General features: G+C 37.2%; 1 protein-coding gene across 9 annotated transcripts in view; it reads left to right on the top strand.

The window, feature by feature from the left end:
• HERC1 (HECT and RLD domain containing E3 ubiquitin protein ligase family member 1) overlaps positions 1–23,473 on the top strand; it is a 214,073-nt gene that overhangs the window by 120,555 nt on the left and 70,045 nt on the right. For 8 of the 9 annotated variants that reach the window (XM_055537702.1, XM_055537694.1, XM_055537693.1 and 5 more), the window contains 10 exons: positions 2,095–2,215; positions 2,455–2,692; positions 2,845–3,029; positions 6,342–6,497; positions 8,460–8,566; positions 9,102–9,212; positions 12,489–12,665; positions 17,049–17,288; positions 19,210–19,293; positions 21,297–21,817. In XM_055537702.1, the coding sequence (XP_055393677.1) occupies positions 2,095–2,215; positions 2,455–2,692; positions 2,845–3,029; positions 6,342–6,497; positions 8,460–8,566; positions 9,102–9,212; positions 12,489–12,665; positions 17,049–17,288; positions 19,210–19,293; positions 21,297–21,817 (1,940 nt within the window). The remainder of the gene's footprint in view (positions 1–2,094; positions 2,216–2,454; positions 2,693–2,844; positions 3,030–6,341; positions 6,498–8,459; positions 8,567–9,101; positions 9,213–12,488; positions 12,666–17,048; positions 17,289–19,209; positions 19,294–21,296; positions 21,818–23,473) is intronic. The other variant, XM_055537696.1, reaches the window with a different exon arrangement.

The following is a 23,473-nucleotide window of genomic DNA, read 5'->3' on the forward strand; positions in this document are numbered from 1 at the left end:
TGTTGCTTTGTTTCTTATTTTCTCCCATTCTGAAGGCTGTCTTTGCACCTTGCTTATAGTTTCCTTTGTTGTGCAGAAGCTTTTAATTTTAATTAGGTCCCATTGGTTTATTTTTGCTTTTATTTCCAGTATTCTGGGAGGTGGGTCATAGAGGATCCTGCTGTGATTTATGTCAGAGAGTGTTTGGCCCATGTTTTCCTCTAGGAGTTTAATAGTTTCTGGTCTTACATTTAGATCTTTAATCCATTTTGAGTTTATTTTTGTGTATGGTCTTAGAAAGTGTTCTAGTTCCATTCTTTTACAAGTGGTTGACCAGTTTTCCCAGCACCACTTGTTAAAGAGATTGTCTTTTCTCCATTGTATATTCTTGCCTCATTTGTCAAAGATAAGGTGTCCATAGGTGTGTGGATTTATCTCTGGGCTTTCTATTTTGTTCCATTGATCTATATTTCTGTCTTTGTGCCAGTACCATACTGTCTTGATGACTGTGGCTTTGTAGTAGAGCCTGAAGTCAGGCAGGTTGATTCCTCCAGTTCCATTCTTCTTTCTCAAGATCGCTTTGGCTATTCGAGGTTTTTTGTATTTCCATACAAATTGTGAAATTATTTGTTCTAGTTCTCTGAAAAATACCGTTGGTAGCTTGATAGGGATTGCATTGAATCTATAGATTGCTTTGGGTAGTATACTCATTTTCACTATATTGATTCTTCCAATCCATGAACATGGTATATTTCTCCATCTATTAGTGTCCTCTTTGATTTCTTTCACCAGTGTTTTATAGTTTTCTATATATAGGTCTTTTGTTTCTTTAGGTAGATATCTTCCTAAGTATTTTATTCTTTTCATTGCAATGGTGAATGGAATTGTGTCCTTAATTTCTCTTTCTGTTTTCTCATTGTTAGTGTATAGGAATACAAGGGGTTTCTGTGTGTTAATTTTATATCCTGCAACTTTACTATATTCATTGATTAGTTCTAGTAATTTTCTGGTGGAGTCTTTAGGGTTTTCTATGTAGAGGATCATGTCATCTGCAAAGACATACAGATGGCTAACAAACGCGTGAAAAGATGCTCAACATCATTCATTATCAGAGAAATGCAAATCAGAACCACAGTGAGATACCATCTCATGCCAGTCAGAATGGCTTCTACCCAAAAGTCTACAAGCAATAAATGCTGGAGAGGGTGTGGAGAAAAGGGAACCCTCTTACACTGTTGGTGAGAATGCAAACTAGTACAGCCACTATGGAGAACAGTGTGGAGATTCCTTAAAAACCTGGGAATAGAACTGCCTTATGACCCAGCAATCCCACTGCTGGGCATACACACTGAGGAAACCAGAATTGAAAGAAACACTTGTACCCCAGTGTTCATCGCAGCACTGTTTAATGTGTGTGTGTATATATATATATATATATATATATACACACACACACACATACACACATACACACATACATACATATAGCCAGGACATGGAAGCAACCTAGATGTCCACCAGCAAACAAATGGATAAGAAAGCTGTGGTACATATACACAATGGAATATTACTCAGCCATTAAAAAGAATACATTTGAATCAGTTCTAATGAGGTGGATGAAACTGGAGCCTATTATGCAGAGTGAAGTAAGCCAGAAAGAAAAACACCAGTACAGTGTACTAATGCATATATATGGAATTTAGAAAGAAGGTAACGATAACCCTGTATGCGAGACAGCAAAAGAGACACAGATGTATTGAACAGTCTTTTGGACTCTGTGGGAGAGGGTGAGGGTGGGATGATATGGGAGAATGGCATTGAAACATGTAAAATATCATACGTGAAACGAATCACCAGTCCAGGTTTGATGCATGATACAGGGTGCTTGGGGCTGATGCACTGGGAGGACCCAGTGGGATGGGATGGGGAGGGAGGTAGGAGGGGGTTCAGGATGGGGAACACATGTACACTCATTGCAGATTGAAGTCAATGTATGACAAAACCAATACAATATTGTAAAGTAAAATAAATTAATTAATTAAAATAAAAATAAACAACAAAGTAGGAAGTGTTATTGTTGTTAATAGAAAAGGTAAATCTTTATGTGTAATTTAGGATGGGATCAGAGCAGCTAAGAGAAATATTCAGATTGAAATCCAGGTGGCTGTGCATAAGATTTATCAACAGTTGTCTGCTACCTTGGAGAGAGCCCTGCAAGCCAACAAGCACCACATTGGTGAGTAACTAAGCATGCAAATGTAAGATGCAAGTTGCATTTTTGCCTGGGGTTGTAGTAGGTAGCTAATGTTCTGTATTTAATAACATCAGTACGTCAGCTTATCTGTAAAGAATAAATACTTGAAAGTGTAATAGTGTTCCATACTACCATTTATGTTTTGGAATATGACTTATTTTAGTAAAGGCTTTGTTAACTTCAAAGAAGATTCTCAATTGTCTTTCTCTCTTTTTTTCTAGAAGCCCAACAGCGTCTCCTTTTGGTTACAGTTTTTGCCCTGAGTGTTCACTATCAGCCAGTAGATGTTTCTTTGGCGATTTCCACTGGTCTGCTAAATGTATTGTCACAGTTATGTGGCACAGACACCATGCTAGGACAGCCTCTTCAGTTGTTGCCAAAAACAGGTGTTTCCCAGCTTAGCACAGCTTTAAAAGTGGCTAGTACAAGGTTGCTCCAGATTCTAGCCATCACTACAGGGTGAGTATTGTAGACGTCTTGAAAGAACTTTGTGGGGGTTGATCTTTCACATTTTAGTTAATTTCCTTTTACCCCTAATCTTCTTTATGTATTTAAGTATGTTTACCCTTCTGTATAATTACCATTTATTTTTTTCCCATTATTTCACATAGGACCTATGCTGATAAACTAAGCCCCAAGGTAGTTCAATCTTTGTTGGATCTACTTTGTAGTCAGTTGAAGAATTTGTTGTCCCAGGCTGGTGTATTGCTTATGGCCTCTTTTGGAGAAGGAGAAGAGGATGAAGAAGGAAAAAAAATTGACTCTAGTGGAGAAACTGAGAAGAGAGATTTCAGAGGTATATACGTTTTTTTCTGTCATTATTTATAAGCATTTATTGATTCCACATTGTGTGAATATCTTTAGAATGTATATTTCTTTCTGTTGTGAGGCATGAAAGGATTTTTATTTGTTTATTTAGACACCCCATTTCTCTCCTAATTCGTACGATGTAGATGTACATCTGGTTGAACTTCCTCTCTTTACAGTCAGTTAACCCTGATGTAGTAACTATACCAGCCAAAGTCTAGATTCAGGCTCTCTATTGTATCTAGAACCTAGAGGTTCTCAGTGACTAATTTCCCCAGATTATGTTTTTGTAGCATTTAATCCTGACAGCTCATCTCTTGAGTTGCAGTCTTGGTTTAAGTGTTCCTCCAGGATCAAGGTTTTTAATATTTTGGAATTGGGTTAGAATTAGGGGAGCTGAACTTCTTGCTAGGCTGTTCTGTTCTCTAGTCACTAAAAAAATTTTTCATTGTACTTAGCTGTAATAAATTTTGGTTGCTGTTATATGATCATCTGCTTATAGCTTTAAAAAACTATTAATCAACATTGTGGGAATTCCCTCATGATTCAGTGGTTAGGACTCGGTTTTTACTGCTGAGAATGTGGGTTCAAGCCCTGGTCAGGGAACTAAGATCCCACAGGTTGCACAGCACAGCCAAAAAAAAAAAAAAACCCACAAAAAATATAGTGAACATTGTATTTCAGTAGAATGTAAACCCTTAACAGGAGAACTACTGCATATGTCAGTTATATAATTAAGGAATAAAGGTCTAAAACTGATCATTTGTTGAAAAAATTTTGTGTAACTACCAACGTCTTATTACCATAATAAGCTCTGGGAGCTGTTAAATCCTTTCTGGACCAGATAGACAGATAGATAGATAAAACAAAGGTAATAGACCCAGTCTTTCAAGACCATTATGAGGATTAAATAATTTAATACTTGTAAAGGACTTAGAGAAGTATCTGGCACATACGAGCTTGATGAATGTTAATATTGAAATAGTATAATGAATAATATTTAAATACATAAGGTATTATTTAAATAATATTAATACTGTATAGCTAGGTGGGTGGATAAAGGAACATGCTGGGGATACAAAAATCACAAAACATTATCTCTGCCCTCTAGCACTTTCTAGGATAATGAGGAAGGCAGACATTTAAACAAATAATTACAGTGTAATACAATAAGCTCAGGAGAAATAGCTAAATCTCTTAGGTCAGAATCTAGAAGGATGTATATACGAGTCTCATTGAGGGCTAACTTTTGGTTTCAGAGGCTGAATCTGTGACAAGTTACTTCTTTTATAAAGAGCATGTTGCATATACAGAGTGTGGGGAGACTCACAAGGCATGATAACATAAAACAGGCTTTTAGTGCCACCTCCCTTTTTCCTGAGATCCAACTGGGGATACAGGGCTGTTAAGGTAATAGTTTCTTACCACTCTCTGTTGAGCACTGCACATATGGACAGCATGGAAGAAACAGAAGAGTTACTTCTCAGCATCCTTCCATATCCAGTAAAGGAACTGTGATGAATCTTAGCAGGTGTAACAACACACTGAGTCCACATCCATTTCTCTCAGATTGTACCTTTTCTGTTTATGGGCGTGGCTGGGAGTGAGATTGATTCTAGTCAGCAGTGGCCAGGCATTCAGATAGGTAGACCAGGTATTAATAACTCCACATACTCTCTATAATACTTAACTAAAAGTAAGGTGTACTCTTCATTTCAAACATAATACTGATACTGGAAACAAACTATATCATCAAGCTGTATCAACCAGCTTTACGGTTAAGGTCTCTAGGCTTTAATTACTTTAATTAATTGAGTGTCTTATTAAAAAAATACTTGCTGGGAAATAAAATACTTACTGGGAGTGAGAGTGGGGTTGGATGGAGGCCTCCTAAAAGAGATTTCCCCAGGGGTCTCTACCAAGAGAGAAAGCTTCATGGAGGAGGTAACTTTTGAACTGGATTTTGAAGAAATGCATAGGAACCAGGTTAGAGTGAGATGTAGGTACCCAGGGCAGGCTAATAATTTTATATTCTTAAAATTAATACTATTAAAAAGGTTTGCATATTAGCAAAGACTGAAGAAGTAAAGATTAGAGTACTGTGAGAAGGAAACGTAGAAAAGGAACTCTTAGCTTTTTCTCTAATTGTCCCTGACAGGTTAGTTCTATCATAAACCTGCACACCCATCAGCAAAACAAAAGCCCTCCAGTTAACAAGATATCCATGAAGATATTATAGATTACTGACTAGTCAGACCTGGTCTTTGGCTGGGAGTTGGTCTCCCCTCCATCACAAGTGATTTATATGTGTATTTCTTAATTTGATATGCCAGGATCTCCCTGAAAGAAATGGCCTGTTTTCAAATTGTTACAGTTCTCCATGTTTTAATGCATGTTACAGACTGACATTCTGGGAATCTGCCCCACTGGCAAACTTCTCTGCCCTGGTTCTGAGTGGGTCATACCTCCAAGGTGTTGGATGATACGAGATCATGGTGTATTAGAGGAACAGCAGAAAGTTCATTGGCTTCAAAATGCACGGGGTTGTTGTTGTTTAGTTGCTAAGTCGTGTCCAACTATTTTCAACTCCATGGACTGTAGCATACCGGGCTTCCCTGTTCTTTACTATTTCCCACAGTTTGCTCAGACTTATGTCCATTGAGTTGGTGATGCTATCCAACCATCTCATCCTCTGCCACCCTCTTCTCCTCCTGCCCTCAGTTTTTCCCAGCATCAGGGTCTTTTCCAATGAATCATTCTTTAGCGTCAGTCCTGGAGGGGGTGACGAGAGGTATTGATGCTCTTGGGAAAATTGGGATGGTTGTTTAGAGCAGGTTGGTGGAAAGATTTCTTATATGTAGAGTTCAGGCAAACCATACCCAGGCCTAGAAATTTTTTTCTTGTAGAATATAAAAACAGTTAAGTCTTTTTTAGAGATGTAATTCTTAATTTGATTGGGCCAGAGGAAGGGGAAAATGGTGAGTGGATCATGGACTTTTTGAAAATGTGATTACAGTCATCAGCTCTTTTACTAGTCTAATGCACACACAGACATGATTTTGTTTTGGTTTTTAAGAATATGTTTCAGTTCAGAACATTTATTTATTTTTGTCCATGCAGCATGGCTTGTAGGATATTAGTTCCCTGACCAGGAATTGAACCCAAGCCCTAGGCAGCTAATTGACAGCCTAGGTTGTGAATTAAGTGGTACTTAACTGCATTCTCAGTGTAAGTTATTTGATAAAAAACTGTTTCCTGTTTGCTTTTGGTTATAATGTAAACCTGTCTGTCCACTCTTTAGCTGCTCTTAGGAAACAGCACGCAGCTGAACTGCATTTGGGGGATTTCCTAGTTTTTCTTCGCAGAGTTGTATCTTCAAAAGCAATTCAATCAAAAATGGCTTCCCCAAAGTGGACAGAGGTGCTTTTAAATATAGCATCTCAGAAATGTTCTTCAGGTATGTGACCTTTGTCTTATTTTGGAGTATTTTGCATATCACATGTGTTTTATTCAGATAATGCCAGACTTTAACAACATTGTATACTTGACCTTGATTTTAAGACTTTTCTTTCCTGTTTTGTGAGTACTTATTTGATTGAAAGAAAAGTAATTTCAGGAGTAAAAATGGAAAGGAATCAAATCAATAATAGAAGATAGCACTGGAGACGATCATAGATTTAATATTGGAAACGTCTCTAGTTGTTCAGATTACAATAATAAGTGGAGAATATTCAGTTTAATGTGATAATTAAGCACAGATTTTGAAATTGTTGGATTATCAGAATGCAGATCTGAATTTGTCTGTTCTTTCTCATCATGATATGATTTCTGTTGCCTTGATTTAACTTCTAGTTGTGTGCTATCTATGAGAGTTCTGTAAAATAAGCGTTATTCTTGCTTCTTAGCCTAAAACTCTGGTCTGCTTACATAGATTACTGTCAGTCTTTTCCTAATCTGTTTGCTTTTTGTTTTTAAAATAAATGTACATAAAATAGAATTTACCATTTTAACCACTTAAGTGTACAATTCAGTGACATTGATTACATTCACAGAGTTGCTCAACCATCACTGCTGTCCATTTCTAGAACTTTTTCATCATCCCTAGTCTTTCTTAAGTGTGCTAAAATGTAACATAGTCTTCTATGATACATGTTATTTTATATGTGTACATTTTTAATATAGTTTATTAGTGTTTCTTTTTACTTTTTTGTATGTATTCAATTTTTAAAAAATTCAGATTCTATATATGTTTTAAGGTTGATATATAAACAAAAAGAATACAGGCAGCTTATTATTAACATAATAGCTGTGGTTATTAACTGCAAAAATACAGTAAAATGGAGTCATACTAAATGTTAATGTTCTTGCAACAGAATTATCCCAGTCTTTGTCATAGCAAATTCTGGCAAGAAATTGATTTGTTGTTAAAAGTGTTTAAAGAATTTCCAAAATTGATCAACTGTGCTGCAAATAAAACAGCATTTTATTTAAAAGAGGCCTTACCTTTGTCTTATTTTCTTAAAAGCTCTGCCATTCATAAGTTACTATTATTGGCAGATCAGTAGTTCAAGTCAAGGTTCTTCCTATAACTCTGCTTCTTAGCCTTATATATAGTAAGTTTATACTCATTTTCCTGTTTTTCTTTACTAGTATAACTTACAGTAGCTTTTTTTCCCTCCTTTAATAAAATAAGGCTTATGATAATATTGAGTAAGTTCTTAGAGCATGAAGAAGAATCAGATATTAATTTATTTCTACTAGTTATTTGCATTGGGTTGGCCAAAAGGGTTCTTTCGGATTTTTCTGTAAGACAGTGCAAAAAACCCAAAAGAGCTTTTTGGCTAACCCAGTAATAGTAATGGATAGAAAAAAGAGCATCAGTATCCTGCCTCTGTCTTTGTTTGTTTTAGAAAAATACAAACTGCTTTCTTTCCATTAACCCTGTAGGTCCGTCAGGGCATAGATGCAGTCAGAAGCAATTAAAGGGTACAATAAGCCTGAGCTTTAGAGGTTAACAGATGTGTCATTTAAAATTCTACTTCTGTCTCTACTGGGCTATGTGGCTTTGCTCAAGTTACTTCTCTGAGCCTCTGTTTCCTCATCAGTAAAATAAGGATATAATGTAGGATTTGTGAGGATCAACAGAGTTATTAATGTATATGAAATGCATAGCATGGTACTTGGCACAGGTGTTTATTATAGTACTATTCCCTTATATATACATAAAAACTGAAACACAAACATGAATATTCATATACATTGATGGATATGGGATGAATCCAGAATTCTTGTGATAATGTCCTGAAGTGAAGTCTGTTCCATCCTAAAGACTTAACACCCTCAAGGATTTTTTTCAAGTTTATTTAAACTTTGAATTTAAGTCACATTTATAATAAGACAATGTTCTTTCCCCCTCCAGGAATTCCTCTAGTTGGTAACTTAAGAACGAGGCTCCTTGCACTTCACGTCCTTGAGGCTGTGCTGCCAGCTTGTGAATCTGGTGTAGAAGATGATCAGATGGCCCAGGTTTCTATTTTTAAAATTATTAGAAGACATTCTTTAACATCTGCAACATGATTCACCCAAAGTTGAAACTTACAGTCTCTTCAGTTGCAAATGTGTCATTTATTCAGTAGCATCTACAACTTCCACTTCTGAGATTGTTTTTTAAATTTTTTCATCTCCAAGTAAAGAGAAAGAAAAATTAAATTAGTTAGGAGATGTGAGAAGTGGTGGTATAGTGAATATTTTCAAGGTCAGAATGAAAGGAAAATTTATAGAATTTCTTACTACGTGTGGGCATCTAGAGAGAGAAAGATATGAAGCTGTATGGCCTCATCAGAGGTCCATATAGCGAGGCAACAGGGCAGTTGAACCCACTCTGTAGTGGGTTAATGATCTTTCTAAAAAATGACATTTTAGCTTGCATCTATGCAAAGTAGCTGTCAGACATTGGTATAATTAAATCTCACAGGTGACTTAATCTTATGATTTATCTTTTCTAAAAATAGTTTAAATAATCCTTTACAGATTTTATCATTGTTTTTCCTTCAATACATAGGTTGTGGAACGCCTGTTTTCCCTCCTGTCAGATTGTATGTGGGAGACACCCATTGCTCAGGCCAAACATGCTATTCAGATAAAGGAAAAAGAACAAGAAATAAAATTACAGGTACCTGATTCTTCCAAAAAGGTATTTTTAGACAGCACAAGTGAATATCTTGCCACCTCTCTCTGGATCCTTTCTCCTTTGAGGGACATTTTTCTATCAGTTATTCAGTCTCCTCTCTGTACATGCTCTCCCTCTCCACTGGAGGAGTTTCCTTCTCCTCAGTTTGTAAACATCTCTTATTCCCACTCTCCTGAATAGCATTTTTTTTAATCAATGAATCCTTTCTGTATATTCTTTTGTGCATCATTGCCAAGCCTCCGGGAAGAGTAATCTTGTACATGTTTAAATCACTTCCTTACTTCTCATTTCTTTAGCCCAATCGTTTCTTTTCCACCAAAGCACTGAAATAATGACAGAGGTGTTGTTGGTAATAGTGTATGGCTTTTTGCTCACAACTTACTTGACCTCTGTAAACTCTAGCCTTCCATTGTTTTCAAACCATCACTTTCTCTAGATTCCCTCTGCCAATCCTTGATTCCCTCTGGAGGCATCTCTTCTTTGGTATGACTTTCTCCTTGCCTCCATCCCAGATTCCGGTGTTCCTCAGAGTTCTGTGTTTAGCTTTTCTAGAAGTCTCAGTCATAATCATGACCATTTTCATTACATTCATTGCCTTCCAAACTTGAATGATAGATAGCCCAGGTGTCTTTCCTTCAAACCTTTCTTCTTTTCCTCCTATCCCATTTTTATTGGTGGCACTAACATATAACTAGCTTTTCAAACCTGAATTCCTGGGAATTGTAGACTTTGCTAATATCCCCATCCGTGTGGTCCCTAGACCTCATTGATTTCACCTCCTAAATCGTTTTTGCTTGAATCCATCTATCTAGCTATCTTAGTCTTTCTACTAGTTTTTATGATTCCATGCTTTTTCTGGTTTTCCTTATATCCCAGTACAATGGCCTTTTCTTCTCATCCTTTTTCATTTGTACTTCCCCTTCTATTTTAGGGCTTCCCTGGTGGCTCAGACCAGGGAAAGCCTGGTCTGAGGTAGATTCCCATTGAGGCAGATTCGGGTAAAGAATCTGCCTGCAATATAGAAGACCTGTGTTCAGTCCCTGGGTTGGGAAGATCTCCTGGAGAATGGAATGGCAACCCACTCCAGTGTTCTTTCCTGGAGAATTCCATGGACAGAGGAGCCTGGTGGGCTGCAGTGCATGGGTTGGCAAAGAGTTGGGACATGACTGAGTGACTGTCACTTTGACTTTCACTTCTATTGAATCTAACTGCTGGAATATCCCAAGGTTTGGTCCTAAGACCCCTTATTTTCTTCAGCTGTTACTTCCATTTCATTTCCTCTAGCATCAAACCTTATTCAGACCCATTTGCCATTGGTCATCAAATCTTTAGTCCCATTTTTGACATTTTTTTCTGAATTCCAGACTTATATACCCATCTTCTACTTGCCTTGCCACTTGAATGATAGTCTAATAGGCATCTCATACTTAGCAGCATCCTTAGTTCTGATAATAGTCTGTTCCCCAGGCTTTCCCATATTTCCTAGTAAGTGACTCAACCAAAAAACCAAGCAGTCATCCTTGATTCCTCTCTATCACACACACCGCATTTTCTCTACATAATCTCCAAGTCCTGCTAACTTCTCTGTAACTTGAATTTTTGCACCTCCTTATTCCTCTGCCATCACCCTACTCCAGGCTCCTCTTTTATCTGGCCTGGATTATGCAATATTCCATGTTAATTCCCTATAATTCATTCTCTCCACAGGATCTAGTGTGAGCTTCAAGTAACTTGGTAACTTGGAACATGTTGATCCTCTGCTTAAAACCCTCCAGTTAATGGTTTTCCATCCTTTATCTCCTCTTTCTTACTACACTGTGAACAAATGCCTTCTTGTTTCTTGAACACACTGAGCTTGTTCCTTCCTTTGGGCTTTGCTCTGGCTTTCTTTCTACCTAGAATACTTCCCTCAGATATGTTTCTCAGAAGTCAACTTATTATTCATGTCTTGACTTAATTATCACTTCTTCAGATTCCTTTCCTAATCCACAATCTAGAGTCAGTTGCCACATACTCTTTTTTTTTTTTTTTTTTTTGCCACATACTCTTTAATGCCACAAACATCACCTATTTTAATTTCAGCATAGAATTTATCACCTAATATTTTCTTGTATCTTTTCTGTCTCCGCCTTCTAAAATATAAGCTCTGTGTGAGCAGAGACCTAATCTATCCAGTGTATTGCTGAATATATATATAGGACCTGGTATAGTGTCTGGTACACAGTAGATGCTTAACAAATACTCATTGGGTAAATGAAGGACTTTTACGTTGTCAGTGTTTCTTACCTGAACTCTTGCAGTAAACTCCTGATTGTTCTCTCTGTTTTCATCCTGTATACTCCTGGTTCAACAATGTTTATGAAACATAGATCTGATCAGAGTTCCTCTATATAAATCATTCTGTGTAGAAATTCTCTTGTCTAAAGATCAAATTTAGAATGTCTTCCATGATTTTGTTCCTAGTTCCTTATTCTTTTTCAGTCTCATCCTCCAGATCTTCAATACTGCTTACAATTATGTTAAATCAGTGAATGCTGATCAGTGAATTCTGTTTCAGTTCTGTGCCTTGACACATGCTGTACATACTGCCTTCAATTTCTTTTTCTTTGATCAGCTGCTTAATGCCTTCTTATCATTCAGGATTGAGGTCAGAAGTCATCCTCTTTTGAATGCTTACCTTATCCTTCCCAAGCATGGTTAGAAACTTACACTTTAATGTTTCTGCTATACCTGTCATGTAACTTCTTTTATTCTCTCACTGCAGTACTGTGTTATTTGTCTCTTTTTTGCCTGACTGAGCTATAAGCTCTTTGTGGGCAGGGACCATGCCACATTTATGCTTGTGTTCCCATCACCTGCACAGTAACTGATATATCTGCTGAGTTGCTTCAGTCGTGTCCGACTCTATGTGATGACCCCAAAGACGGCAGCCCACCAGGCTCCCCTGTCCCCAGGATTCTCCAGGCAAGAACACTGGAGTGGGTTGCCATTTCCTTCTCCAATGCATGAAAGTGAAAAAATAAAGTGAAGTCGCTCAGTCGTGTCCGACTCCTAGCGACCCCATGGACTGCAGCCCTCCAGGCCCCTCCATCCATGGGATTTTCCAGGCGAGAGTACTGGAGTGGGGTGCCATTGCCTTCTCCGAACTGGTATATAGTAGATAATAAATATTTGTGAATCAAACCAAGGAGTCTTAGAATATCTATTAACTGAGATCTGAGTTACTTCAAAATACTGACTCAGTTTCTTTTCTGGTAGAAGCAGGGAGAGTTGGAGGAAGAGGATGAGAATCTTCCTATACAAGAAGTATCCTTTGACCCAGAGAAAGCTCAGTGTTGCATAGTGGAAAATGGACAGATTTTAACTCATGGCAGTGGAGGAAAAGGATATGGACTGGCGTCAACTGGAGTAACTTCTGGGTGCTATCAGTGGAAGGTGCGTAGAATTCTTAGTAGTAATTAAAAACATTTTATCTTTTAGTCTCTTCCTCCTAGATTATTATTTTTTAAAAAGAAAGACTATTAAAAAATCATCTTATGTAAAAGTTCTAGTACTCTGTAATTTTTAACATAAATGGAAGCTCAATGAAGGATATATAAGAACCCTATATTATTTTTGTAACTCTTTCAAAAATGTTTTTAATGTATAGTTGAAAAATGACGATCATTTCTTCCATGAGAGGTCATACAGTGCACCCCCAGCAATGAAAATTTGATAACATGTGTGATGTTTCTTCCTAGGAGAGCACATAAGAGACTGAGTGGCCAAGATTTTTACTGGATGCTAGTCACATACTCTGGGCCTGGCATATACTAAAATTTTAGATTCCCAGAGGGAAAGTAGCTTTTTATCATAAACATATTATCATACAGTCTAAGCAAAAGAAGCCACCTTTATCAGTTAGGGAAACTTTGTATCAATGTGGCGAAGTATTTATCAGTCTAGTCCCCAGGTGCCAGCCAAGGACCAACATTGCAAGTAGACATTTCTAAGGATAGCAGTCCTGTTGTGTTACTTCTTTTGATTGCACAGTCTACCTCCTTGGCTCTTTGCCACAGTGTTTTTACAATAAAATTAATGTTATCTGGTAGGACCTCAGACAGCAGGGTGAGACCAGCCTATAGTATTGACTTCAGGGGTCTTAGACTTAGCCAGTTAAAATAAATCTTATTAATCAAAAATATCTATCTTAAAAAGTCATGTGGCTTTTTCCATAAATTTAGCACAGCACAACTCTGGCCAGTCCAGGACTCAGAATAGGGCACTTACACAGAAAAATGTAATTCTAGAGGTTGTACGTGGTATCCTTGGTGATGAAGAGTTTATAAGATGTACAGTAGTCAGGCAGAACAAGTTAACAGGACCTTGATGTGATCTCCTATCAGGGGCCTCCCACCTTATTTTCTCATTGCAGTCTAAATAATTTAGTTGAGTTCTTGGTTTCAGAGGGACTATCTCTAAAGCCAGTTGGTTAAATAGTTCTGTTTGTCTGTGACATTATTTTATCTGCCTTAAGAGCGTGGATGACATCTGGAGGTGTCCTGTGGAAATTCCAGGACCTGGAGTCATCCCCTGCTTTGTATAGCCTGTCAGGTATAATGGGAGGCTCAGAAGCCAGTTTAAATTTAAAGTGCTCAAAACCACCTTCTCCCCTCTCCCAGGAGGAGGAACAGTTGTGAAAAATGGTGATCATTTATGCCATCTCTATTCTTCCACACTTCCTGGGGCCTGGGTTCCCTCCTCACCTACCTTATTCTAAAATCAGTATTTCTCATTTAGTAATTCTAACTTCACATTTTTTTAAATCATTTTTTATCTTCATCTAGCCCTTTTGTCCCGAAGGGTTAGAAGCAATAGGGACAAAAGAATTTTCACACACAAAAAATTTTTTTAATAAAAACATTTTTATTCCTAACCACAAAGATTAGGAATTGTCAGGACAAAATCTCAATTAAAAAATTGTTTTCACACCATCTACCTCTTCTATCCTAACCATTTATCCAGTGAGCAGCATAGGAAAGATCCATCTTTTTCTGGGGAGAGCTTCATTTAATAATCTGTCTTACTAGGGCCTGTGTATCAGACATAGAATCAAGCTATCAGTCTGTTGTTGAAACTGACTAGTTCAAAAAGCTGAACAGAAAAGGTCAGTAGCGATAGGACATCCACAAGAAGAGTTCAAGAGCCCATCTGTTATAAGAGTGGATGAGAGGGATCATGTGCCCTAAAGTATGCCCTCCTCCAGCTTTCAGGTTTCAGGAAGAATAGAAGTTAAGAATGTAATCAGTTTCTATGTCAGAAATAGAAAGCCAATCAGCAGCTCAAGTTAGATGACTATCAAAAGAACAAGCCCTTTCCCAGGAGCATATGTAAGAATCCTGGACAGTCCAACTAGAATCCATGATGTTTTTGGTTTATGGCTACACCAACTAAATCTTCAACAGTCCCAACATTTGATTTTTGTTCGTTGGTCTGGTACCTACTTTTAGTTGAACACAGCTCATGTTAAGTTGAAACAGCCTATAGTAGAGAGTATCAGGTTTTAACTTGGAGGCTGCTCCAAGCTTTTATAATAAAACTAGCAACTTCTGGGGGTAGCAGTAAAACCTAAATGCTGTAGGATCAGACAGCTGCATTTTAAGTCTAAGTGACTAAGGTCTTTTTGCCTTCTTAAAGTATAGATTTGATGTACTTACTCAAAAATACTCATTGCAGGCTAGAAAATCATCAGACTCTAAGGGTCAGACATCTGATTTTACAGGAACTAATTGGCACCTAACAACTGCTTTTTAAAACTCTCAATGTATATTTCTGTGTGGAGATTGCCAGTCTTTATTTTGTTTCTCTTTGTTCTCGTGGTTCTGATAGGCAAATATCATAACAAAAAATCGTTAGTTATAGAGCCTTGTTTTGTTTCCATTACTCAAAGAATTTAAATTCCAATCTACTCGCCAGGGACAAAAAGCAGGGAAGTTGTGTGCCACTAACATTTTTCCTCTGCACCTTTCACTTACTAGTTTGATCTCATAGTGTTTATGAAGTTATACCATATAACATTTTACACTATCTTTTATTATACATCCAGATGCAGTAGCCACGAAATGAAGCTGTTTTGTAAAATTTACTTTCTTCTCAGTTGTCAAGTTTACTTAGACCCCTAGCAGTAAGTTTAGGATTTACAAGGTTAATTGGTTGGACTGGGGTACTAGTATAGTAGTGGCAGCTTCTAGGCGAAAGAAAATTGCTGGAGTAGTTTCTTTTCTTCTCTCTCCCCCTCATCCCTTCCTTTCCTCCCATCCCTTCCCTTCCCTCCCATTCCTTCCTTTCTTCTTTATAAATCTTTATTCCACCCTGGGAACTGACTTAAATACCTTATCTCTTCTTGTTTGGAGGAAAGAGCAACATACACTTCTAATATTTTTGGTTTCCCCAAAACTCACCTCAGGGATTTTTGAACTTTTTCTCTTGCCACCTGGAGGAGAGAGCAACTGCAAGCTTATTTTTATTCTTTGGTCCATCCAAAGCGCATGTGTGGGAATGTTTAGGCCCTTTCACTTCCCACCTAGAGAGGAAAACAACACTTTTCTGCTCTTTTCCCCTCACTTAACTAACAGGGCCAAAAGCAGCCAGGGGATCCAGTGACCCAATCCTCCTGTGGTTGACTCTTATTACTTTTGAATTCCATGGGTAACTTTTGTCTCTCACAATAGATAGCCACTCACCTGCTGTTTCATAATGTGTAACCACATAGGCATTAGAGTTTTCTCTTTCCCCAGTTCTCTCTTGTTCCCAAATATGTACTTATATTTTAATGATTTAGAGTTGTTCTAGGTGAAGCTCATGTTGCCACTACTGTGTTGGAGATCCTGAAGATTACCCCTATGTTCAAAGATTTGGTAGAAGGACTCATAGGACTCCATATATCATTGTATTCATAATGACTGGGGTTTTCTATAACAGGTAGTAAGGATATAAGGATATAAGCCAGATAATAAGGGGAAAAGACACAGGAAGCATCTAGAGGAATACATGTTCAGGCTTCCTTATGTTTTCTCCATGCCACGAAGGGTCACATGGACCACACACTTGTCTCACCAACAAAATACAGCAACATGTGTATGATGTTTTAGGGAAGCCCATTAGAGACTTGGTTCCCAAGATTTTTACTGGAGACTGGTAATGAAGGTACCCTCTGCCTGGCATGTGCTAAAAGTCCAGACTCCCAAAAGGAAAGTTCATGTTCATTGTAAACCACATTGTTTGTTCAAGCGTTCTTGTCCTGGTAAGCTGCTTGAATCATTTAGGGAATGTTTTGTAACAGTGTAGGAAACTGTTTACCAGTCGAGTTACCAGGTACTTGCTAAGGGGCCACTGTTATAAGCATGCCTTTTTAAAGAGGGCAGTCTAAAGCCTGCTATATTAACTCTTTTCTGAACAGAAGTATACATAAGAGTAATTAGAAATTTTGTATATAAAGAATTGAAGCTGTCCATTAAAAATTTTCTGGACTTGATGTACTTTCTCAACTTCATAATTAAGATGTAAGTTAAAATTGTTTATTTCAAATAAATACTCAGAGGTTATATTCAGAGGTTATTCTACATGTACTACATGGTAAATATTAAATTTGCCTTAAACTCTTTAAAAAATGATGAAATTGTTTCATTTTTGTGTTATTTTCACTTAAGCTAAAAATAAACTTATGTTCTCATAAATGCTTAATTCTTTATAAACATAATCCTCAGTATTGCTTTATATGGTTAATGGTATATAAAAAAGTTTTTTTGAATACTAGTGAACATTACCACTTGATTTTAGTTTTACATTGTGAAGGAAAACAGAGGTAATGAAGGCACGTGTGTTGGAGTTTCTCGTTGGCCAGTACACGACTTTAACCACCGTACTACCTCGGATATGTGGCTCTATCGGGCCTACAGTGGTAACCTGTATCACAACGGAGAACAGACTCTGACGTTATCCAGCTTTACTCAAGGAGATTTCATTACCTGTGTGTTAGACATGGAAGCCAGGACCATTTCCTTTGGGAAGAATGGAGAGGTACTGAAACTTATTCGGAGACATTGCTTGTTTTGTTTTCTTTTTTAAATTAGTTATCTATTTTATACATAGTATCAGGGGTGTAAATATGTCAATTCCAACCTCCCAATTCTTCCCACCTCTACCCTTTCCTCCTTGGTATCCATACATTTGTTCTCTACATCTGTGTTCCCATTTCTGCTTTGCATCTATACCACTTTTCTAGATTACATATATATGCATTAATGTATGATATCTACTTTTCTCTTTCTGACTTCATTCTTTATGACAGTCTCTAGGTCCATCCATGTCTCTGCAAATAACCTTATTTCATGCTTTTTTATGGCCAAGTAATATTTCACATGTATGTACCACATCTTCTTTATCCATTCTTCTGTTGATGGACATTTAGGTTACTGCCTTGTTCTGGCTATTGCAAATAGTGCTGCAGTGAACATTGGGGTTCATGTGTCTTTTTGTTTGTTTAAAATGTTTACTTTTAATATCATAAGCAGAAAGCATAACAAAGTCATAAATTTGACGGAAAGTAACCCATAGAGGAACCCCCATAACACTGAGTATATGCCTGATAGTGGGATTGCTGGGTCATACAGTAGTTCTAGGTTTGGTTTTTCAAGGAACCTCCGTGCTGTTCTCTATAGTGGCTGTATCAATTTATATTCACACTAGCCGTGTATGAGGTTCCCTTTTCTCTATACCCTCTCCCGCACTTTTTTTTTCTCCAGGGTCTCAGCTTTCTCATGTATTCTGTTTTCTTATTTTTAATTGGAGGATAATTGCTTTACAGTGTTGTGTTGGTTTTTGCCAGATAGCAACATGAATCAGCCGTAAGTATACATATGTCCCCTTTCTCTTGAACCTGCCTCCCATCTCCCACCCCGTCCTGTCCCTCAGGTCCCAGGATTTGTTGTTTGTAGATTTTTGATGATGGCCATTCTGACCAGTGCGAGGTGATCCCTTGTTGTAGTTTTCATTTGTCTTTCTTTAATAGTTTAGTGATGTTGGGCATCTTTTCATGTATTTGTTGGCTATCTGGATGTCTTCTTTGGAAAAATGCCTATTTAGGTCTTCTGCCCATTTTTTTCCTGAACTCTTTTTTGTTTTTTTAATTTTTACACCGTTGTGTTGGTTTCTAACATACAATGTGAATAAGCCATAATTATACATACATCCCCTCCCTCCCCTCTCCCCATCCCATCCCTCCAGGTCATCACAGAATGCCAGATTGCTTCTGCCCATTTTTTGATTTTTTTTTTTTTAATACTGAGCTGTATGCCCTGTTTGTATACTTTGGAGATTAATCCTTTGTCAGTTGCTTCATTTGCAAATATTTTCTCCCCTTCTGAGGGCTGTCTTTTTGTCTTGTTCATGGTTTCCTTTACTGTGGAAAAACTTTTAAGTTTAATTAGGTCCCATTTGTTTATTTTATTTTCATTAATCTAGGAATTGGATTAAAAAAGATCTTGCTGTGATTTATGTCATGGAGTTTTTCTTTTTACTTATCCTTGACTCAGTTAGTGCTAGCTATTCAGTTTACAGATTATTTGCTCTTCTCTGCTTTTTCTCTAGTCCTTTTGGTTCTTATGATATTTATCAGCACCAAAAAATAAAAAGAAAAAGACAATAGTAAAATCCCAATAAGACAGTTGTAACAGAGGAACAAATTAAGATCATTTATTATATGTGGAATTTCCATATATAATATAAATTGAATATAGTGTGAATATAAATTGATACAGCCACTATAGAGAACAGCACGGAGGTTCCTTGAAAAACCACATATAGCAAGGATAACTGAGATTTGAATCTAGTAACTTACTGTGTCTCGTAAGAGCTTTGAATCTTAATATGTATTGGATATTATCAATTTTAAAACATAGTTTTGTTTCCTTTTTTTCCCATCACCTGTGCCACACTATAGGAACCCAAATTAGCTTTTGAAGATGTGGATGCAGCGGAGTTGTACCCATGCGTAATGTTCTATAGTAGCAACCCAGGGGAAAAGGTAATGAAACCTCAGACCTTCATAATTAAGCATGAAGAATATTTGCTATTTTTTATTAATATTTGTTAACATGATACAGAGTTTATAGGTACAAGAAGCTATTTCTACCATTAGAAGTACCTTCTCAGGTAAATTTAGTCTTCCAGAAGAAGGTTAGATTATTTTTTTTAATTACCGTTACTCTTTTTTAAGGGACTATTTTGATATTCTGATAATTTGAATATAGTGAATCAACTTTGAAACATATGTGGGATTACAGGAATTACAGGAAATAGTTTACGGATAATCTGGTTCATTAGCAGTTGTGCCTATGAGAGAGGAATCTAAAAATAACCTCAGTGTAGTCAGATACTATTCTGTGAATAATGGAAGTTTCAGTTATGATGGGGAAGCTGCTTTTCATTCATTCCTCTGAGGGTTTTCAGACCCTGTAGATGGTGTAAATTTGAACCCTAAGTCCTCAGAACAGTATTAAAGTGATACCCTCTCACTAAAACTTTTTTTCCTCCTAATCTAAAACCCACACAGAGAGAAACTTCTTTGTGGTCTCGCTGGGAGGATTGATTTGCTTTCTACCCCATCCTTTTACATGAGGATGTAGTATAGCCTAGGTCTGGTCTCCAGAATTTCTAGTTATTTTTTAGTAGGAAGATGTCAAGCTGTCTCACATATCGTACATCTGTGATGAAAATGCTAGATTTGGTAAATTCTAACCATGAAAGTATAATTTATTCTGGCCTTTTAAATATATTTAAAAAAATTTTCAAGGAGGTATAATTTCAAGCTAGCTACTCATGAGATAGTGGAACTGCTTCTTGAACCAGCTGGCCAACAAAACTGAATTGGACATGAATAAACAGGTACCCCAGTACTTCCTTTTTATCCCTTTCCCTGGTGATATTCTTGCAGCCCAGAGCAGGTTCTTAGTATGTTCTGGTTAGAATGATGGCCTATTGCTCCGTAACATCTGTGAAACTTGAAGGAATTAATTTAACCTTAGGTAGGTTTTATATCAATCAGTTTATTCTACCCAGAAGTGTTGACTAGGTATTAATTCTGTATTAATTAAGTTCTGACTTCAGAATCTGATAGAAACAATACTAATAATAGTTAATATTTTTTTAATATTTACTGTGTGTCTGGCACACAGCAAAGTGCTGATAAGCATTTTATGTGCATAGTCTAATCTTTAATGTAGTAAGAGATAGATAGAGGTATTAGTGTCAGGTTTTTTTTCCAGATGAAAAAGCTGAGGTTTAGAGAGATTAAATAATTTCTGAAGATTATACAGAGTTAAGATTTGAACCCAGGTCTTTCTCGTCTTTTAACCTCTATGTCTTATTTGAAATGTGTGACCAATTTTATAATCTTGTGAGTTTATCTTTGTGCCTCTGAAACAATATAAGATGGTCCCAGGACTCATTATTATTCTGGAGTCTTAAGGATTAGAGTGAAGTCAAGACTTTTAGAGTGGGGACTAAGGCTTCCCTGATAGCTCAGACGGTAAAGAATCCGCCTGCAGTGTGGGAGACCTGGGTTCGATCCCTGGGTTGGGAAGATCCTCTGGAGGAAGGCATGGCAACCCACTCCAGTATTCTTGCCTGAAGAATCCCCACAGACAGAGGAGCTACAGTCCATGGGGTCACAAAGAGTTGGACACGCCTGAGCGAATAAGCACAGCACAGCAAATTGAATCACATACACCTTGGTCTGTACCTATCTTTTGAGTGACCACAACAGCACTCCTACTCACAGGCTGCAGAAGGTTTAAATGACAGGGTAACTTCTTTCTCAGGACCATACTGCTCCTGACTTTAGTAGAGCTGTAGTACTTGCTCATTTCTTATTGAGGGCCAACAGTACAATACACATATATCAGGAGACCAAATACTAGTTCCACATTGGATTACATGTGCTAGATTTATAGTTTTGTGATTTATAGAATTAATAGTTTAGGATAACTATTAATAATCATACATTTGCCACCCTCTTTTCTTTTATAGGTGAAAATTTGTGATATGCAGATGCGTGGCACACCACGAGACCTCCTTCCAGGAGATCCTATTTGTAGTCCAGTAGCTGCAGTGCTGGCAGAGGCCACTATTCAGCTTATTCGTATCCTTCATCGAACAGACCGTTGGACTTACTGCATTAACAAAAAAATGATGGAAAGGCTACACAAAATTAAGATATGTATTAAAGAATCAGGTCAGAAGCTAAAGAAAAGCCGCTCGGTTCAAAGCCGAGAGGAAAATGAAATGAGAGAAGAAAAGGAAAACAAAGAGGAAGAGAAAGGTAAACACAGTAGGCATGGCCTTGCTGACCTGTCAGAACCGCAGCTGAGGACCCTTTGCCTAGAGGTGTGGCCTGTGCTGGCAGTGATAGGAGGAGTTGATGCTGGTCTTAGAGTTGGAGGTCGGTGTGTTCACAAGCAAACCGGGCGCCATGCCACGCTGCTGGGAGTGGTCAAAGAGGGCAGCTCGTCTGCCAAAGTCCAATGGGATGAAGCAGAAATTACCATCAGGTATGATTTGTTGAGTTACACTGTTAGCAAATGAATATTTATTGGTGAAATGTACTATTGCCTATGGACAGTGAGTAATTATGTATTTTAGGTGAGCTGCCAATTAACTTTTTAAAATAACATTTTTCGTACATCTGGGTATGAGTACTATTGATTTCCTAAAGGGGTATTCCAAACTTGTGTTCCTTGGAATACTAGTAGTTTGTAAAATATATAGTTTTTACTTTGTTTTGTGAAAAAAAATGGTAACCTCAGTAGTTTAGATTAAGTAGGATCCTTCTGTCTGTTTTTCATTTAACTTCCTGCTTTTTAATCATTTCCATTACACATTGGGACAGAAAAAAAGCCAGACAGCAGATCTCTTAGTTCCATTTTATATAGGAAGCCTTTGAATGTAGGATGGTAACATTTCAGTGACTAAAATTAGGTTTTGTATTATCTGTTGTTTTTAAATATTCTTTTTTTTAAAGCATATATTTCTATACCTTCAGTGTGCAACATTTTTGATAGGTATGAAAATTATGTTTATTTGGCACAAATTGTGTGCTTAAAAGCAGTTAGATGTGTTTGGAATCAGGTAGAATTTGTGTGAAATAGAAACTTCATATGTTTAAAAGGAAGTATGTTAAGTATTTGAGTCAATAAGGGGACTTACTTAACTAATGACGACGTAATTGTATCATTTGAAAACATGGATTTATTGATGATGATATGTAACTGTTCATTGTACTGCTTAAAGTGATTCCTTTATTAATATGACATGGGACAATATCAAAAACAATGGTTCTTCAGTATTTTTTGGGGGTGGTAGTATTATATAATGTAATGATAGCTATGGACCCTCTCAGCTGAAAAATAACACGTGAGTTTACACACAATTTCAGGAATTAATGGACTCCAGGCTAAGAAAACAATGAAAATTTTACTTGTGAAAGTATCTACCTTTTCTTTAGTTCTTTGTTTTGTTTTGGAAAGGATTTATGATGCCTTGCTGCTGCTAAGTCACTTCAGTCATGTCCAACTCTGTGTGACCCCATAGACAGCAGCCCACCAGGCTCCCCCGTCCCTGGGGTTCTCCAGGCAAGAACACTGGAGTGGGTTGCCATTTCCTTCTCCAATGCATGAAAGTGAAAAGTGAAAGTGAAGTCGCTCAGTCGTGTCCGACTCTTAGCGATCCCATGGACTGCAGCCTACCAGGCTCCTCCATCCATGGGATTTTCCAGGCAAGAGTACTGGAGTGGGGTGCCATTGCCTTACTAAGATGCAAACAATAAAGCAAAATGATTAAATTAAAACAAATATTAATAAGAAAAATGACCCAAAGAGAAAATAAGAGTAGGTTAAGCTGGAACCAAAATTTAGATTATTAGAACAAACGTATGCCACCAAACGTTGTATACTTGCTAAAGCTTTCTATTCCAGTTCTTTATTAATGGTTATAGCATGTTGAAACTTTTGGAAATTCTTGCTGGATATTAGGAAATATGTAGTCATCTTTTTGCTTAAACTAAATTGAAAGCAATTATTGAAGACTACAAGGTCATTTTTCTGAATGAAACAAAGTCTTAATCTGGAATAGGTTTTAAATGGCCATTACCCATATAATAAGCTAGATTTATTGTACAAACTTTCTGAACAGCTTACATTAGGGATTGG

This window comes from Bubalus kerabau, chromosome 10, assembly GCF_029407905.1.
Source record: "Bubalus kerabau isolate K-KA32 ecotype Philippines breed swamp buffalo chromosome 10, PCC_UOA_SB_1v2, whole genome shotgun sequence".
NCBI classification, from domain to species: Eukaryota; Metazoa; Chordata; class Mammalia; order Artiodactyla; family Bovidae; genus Bubalus; species Bubalus kerabau.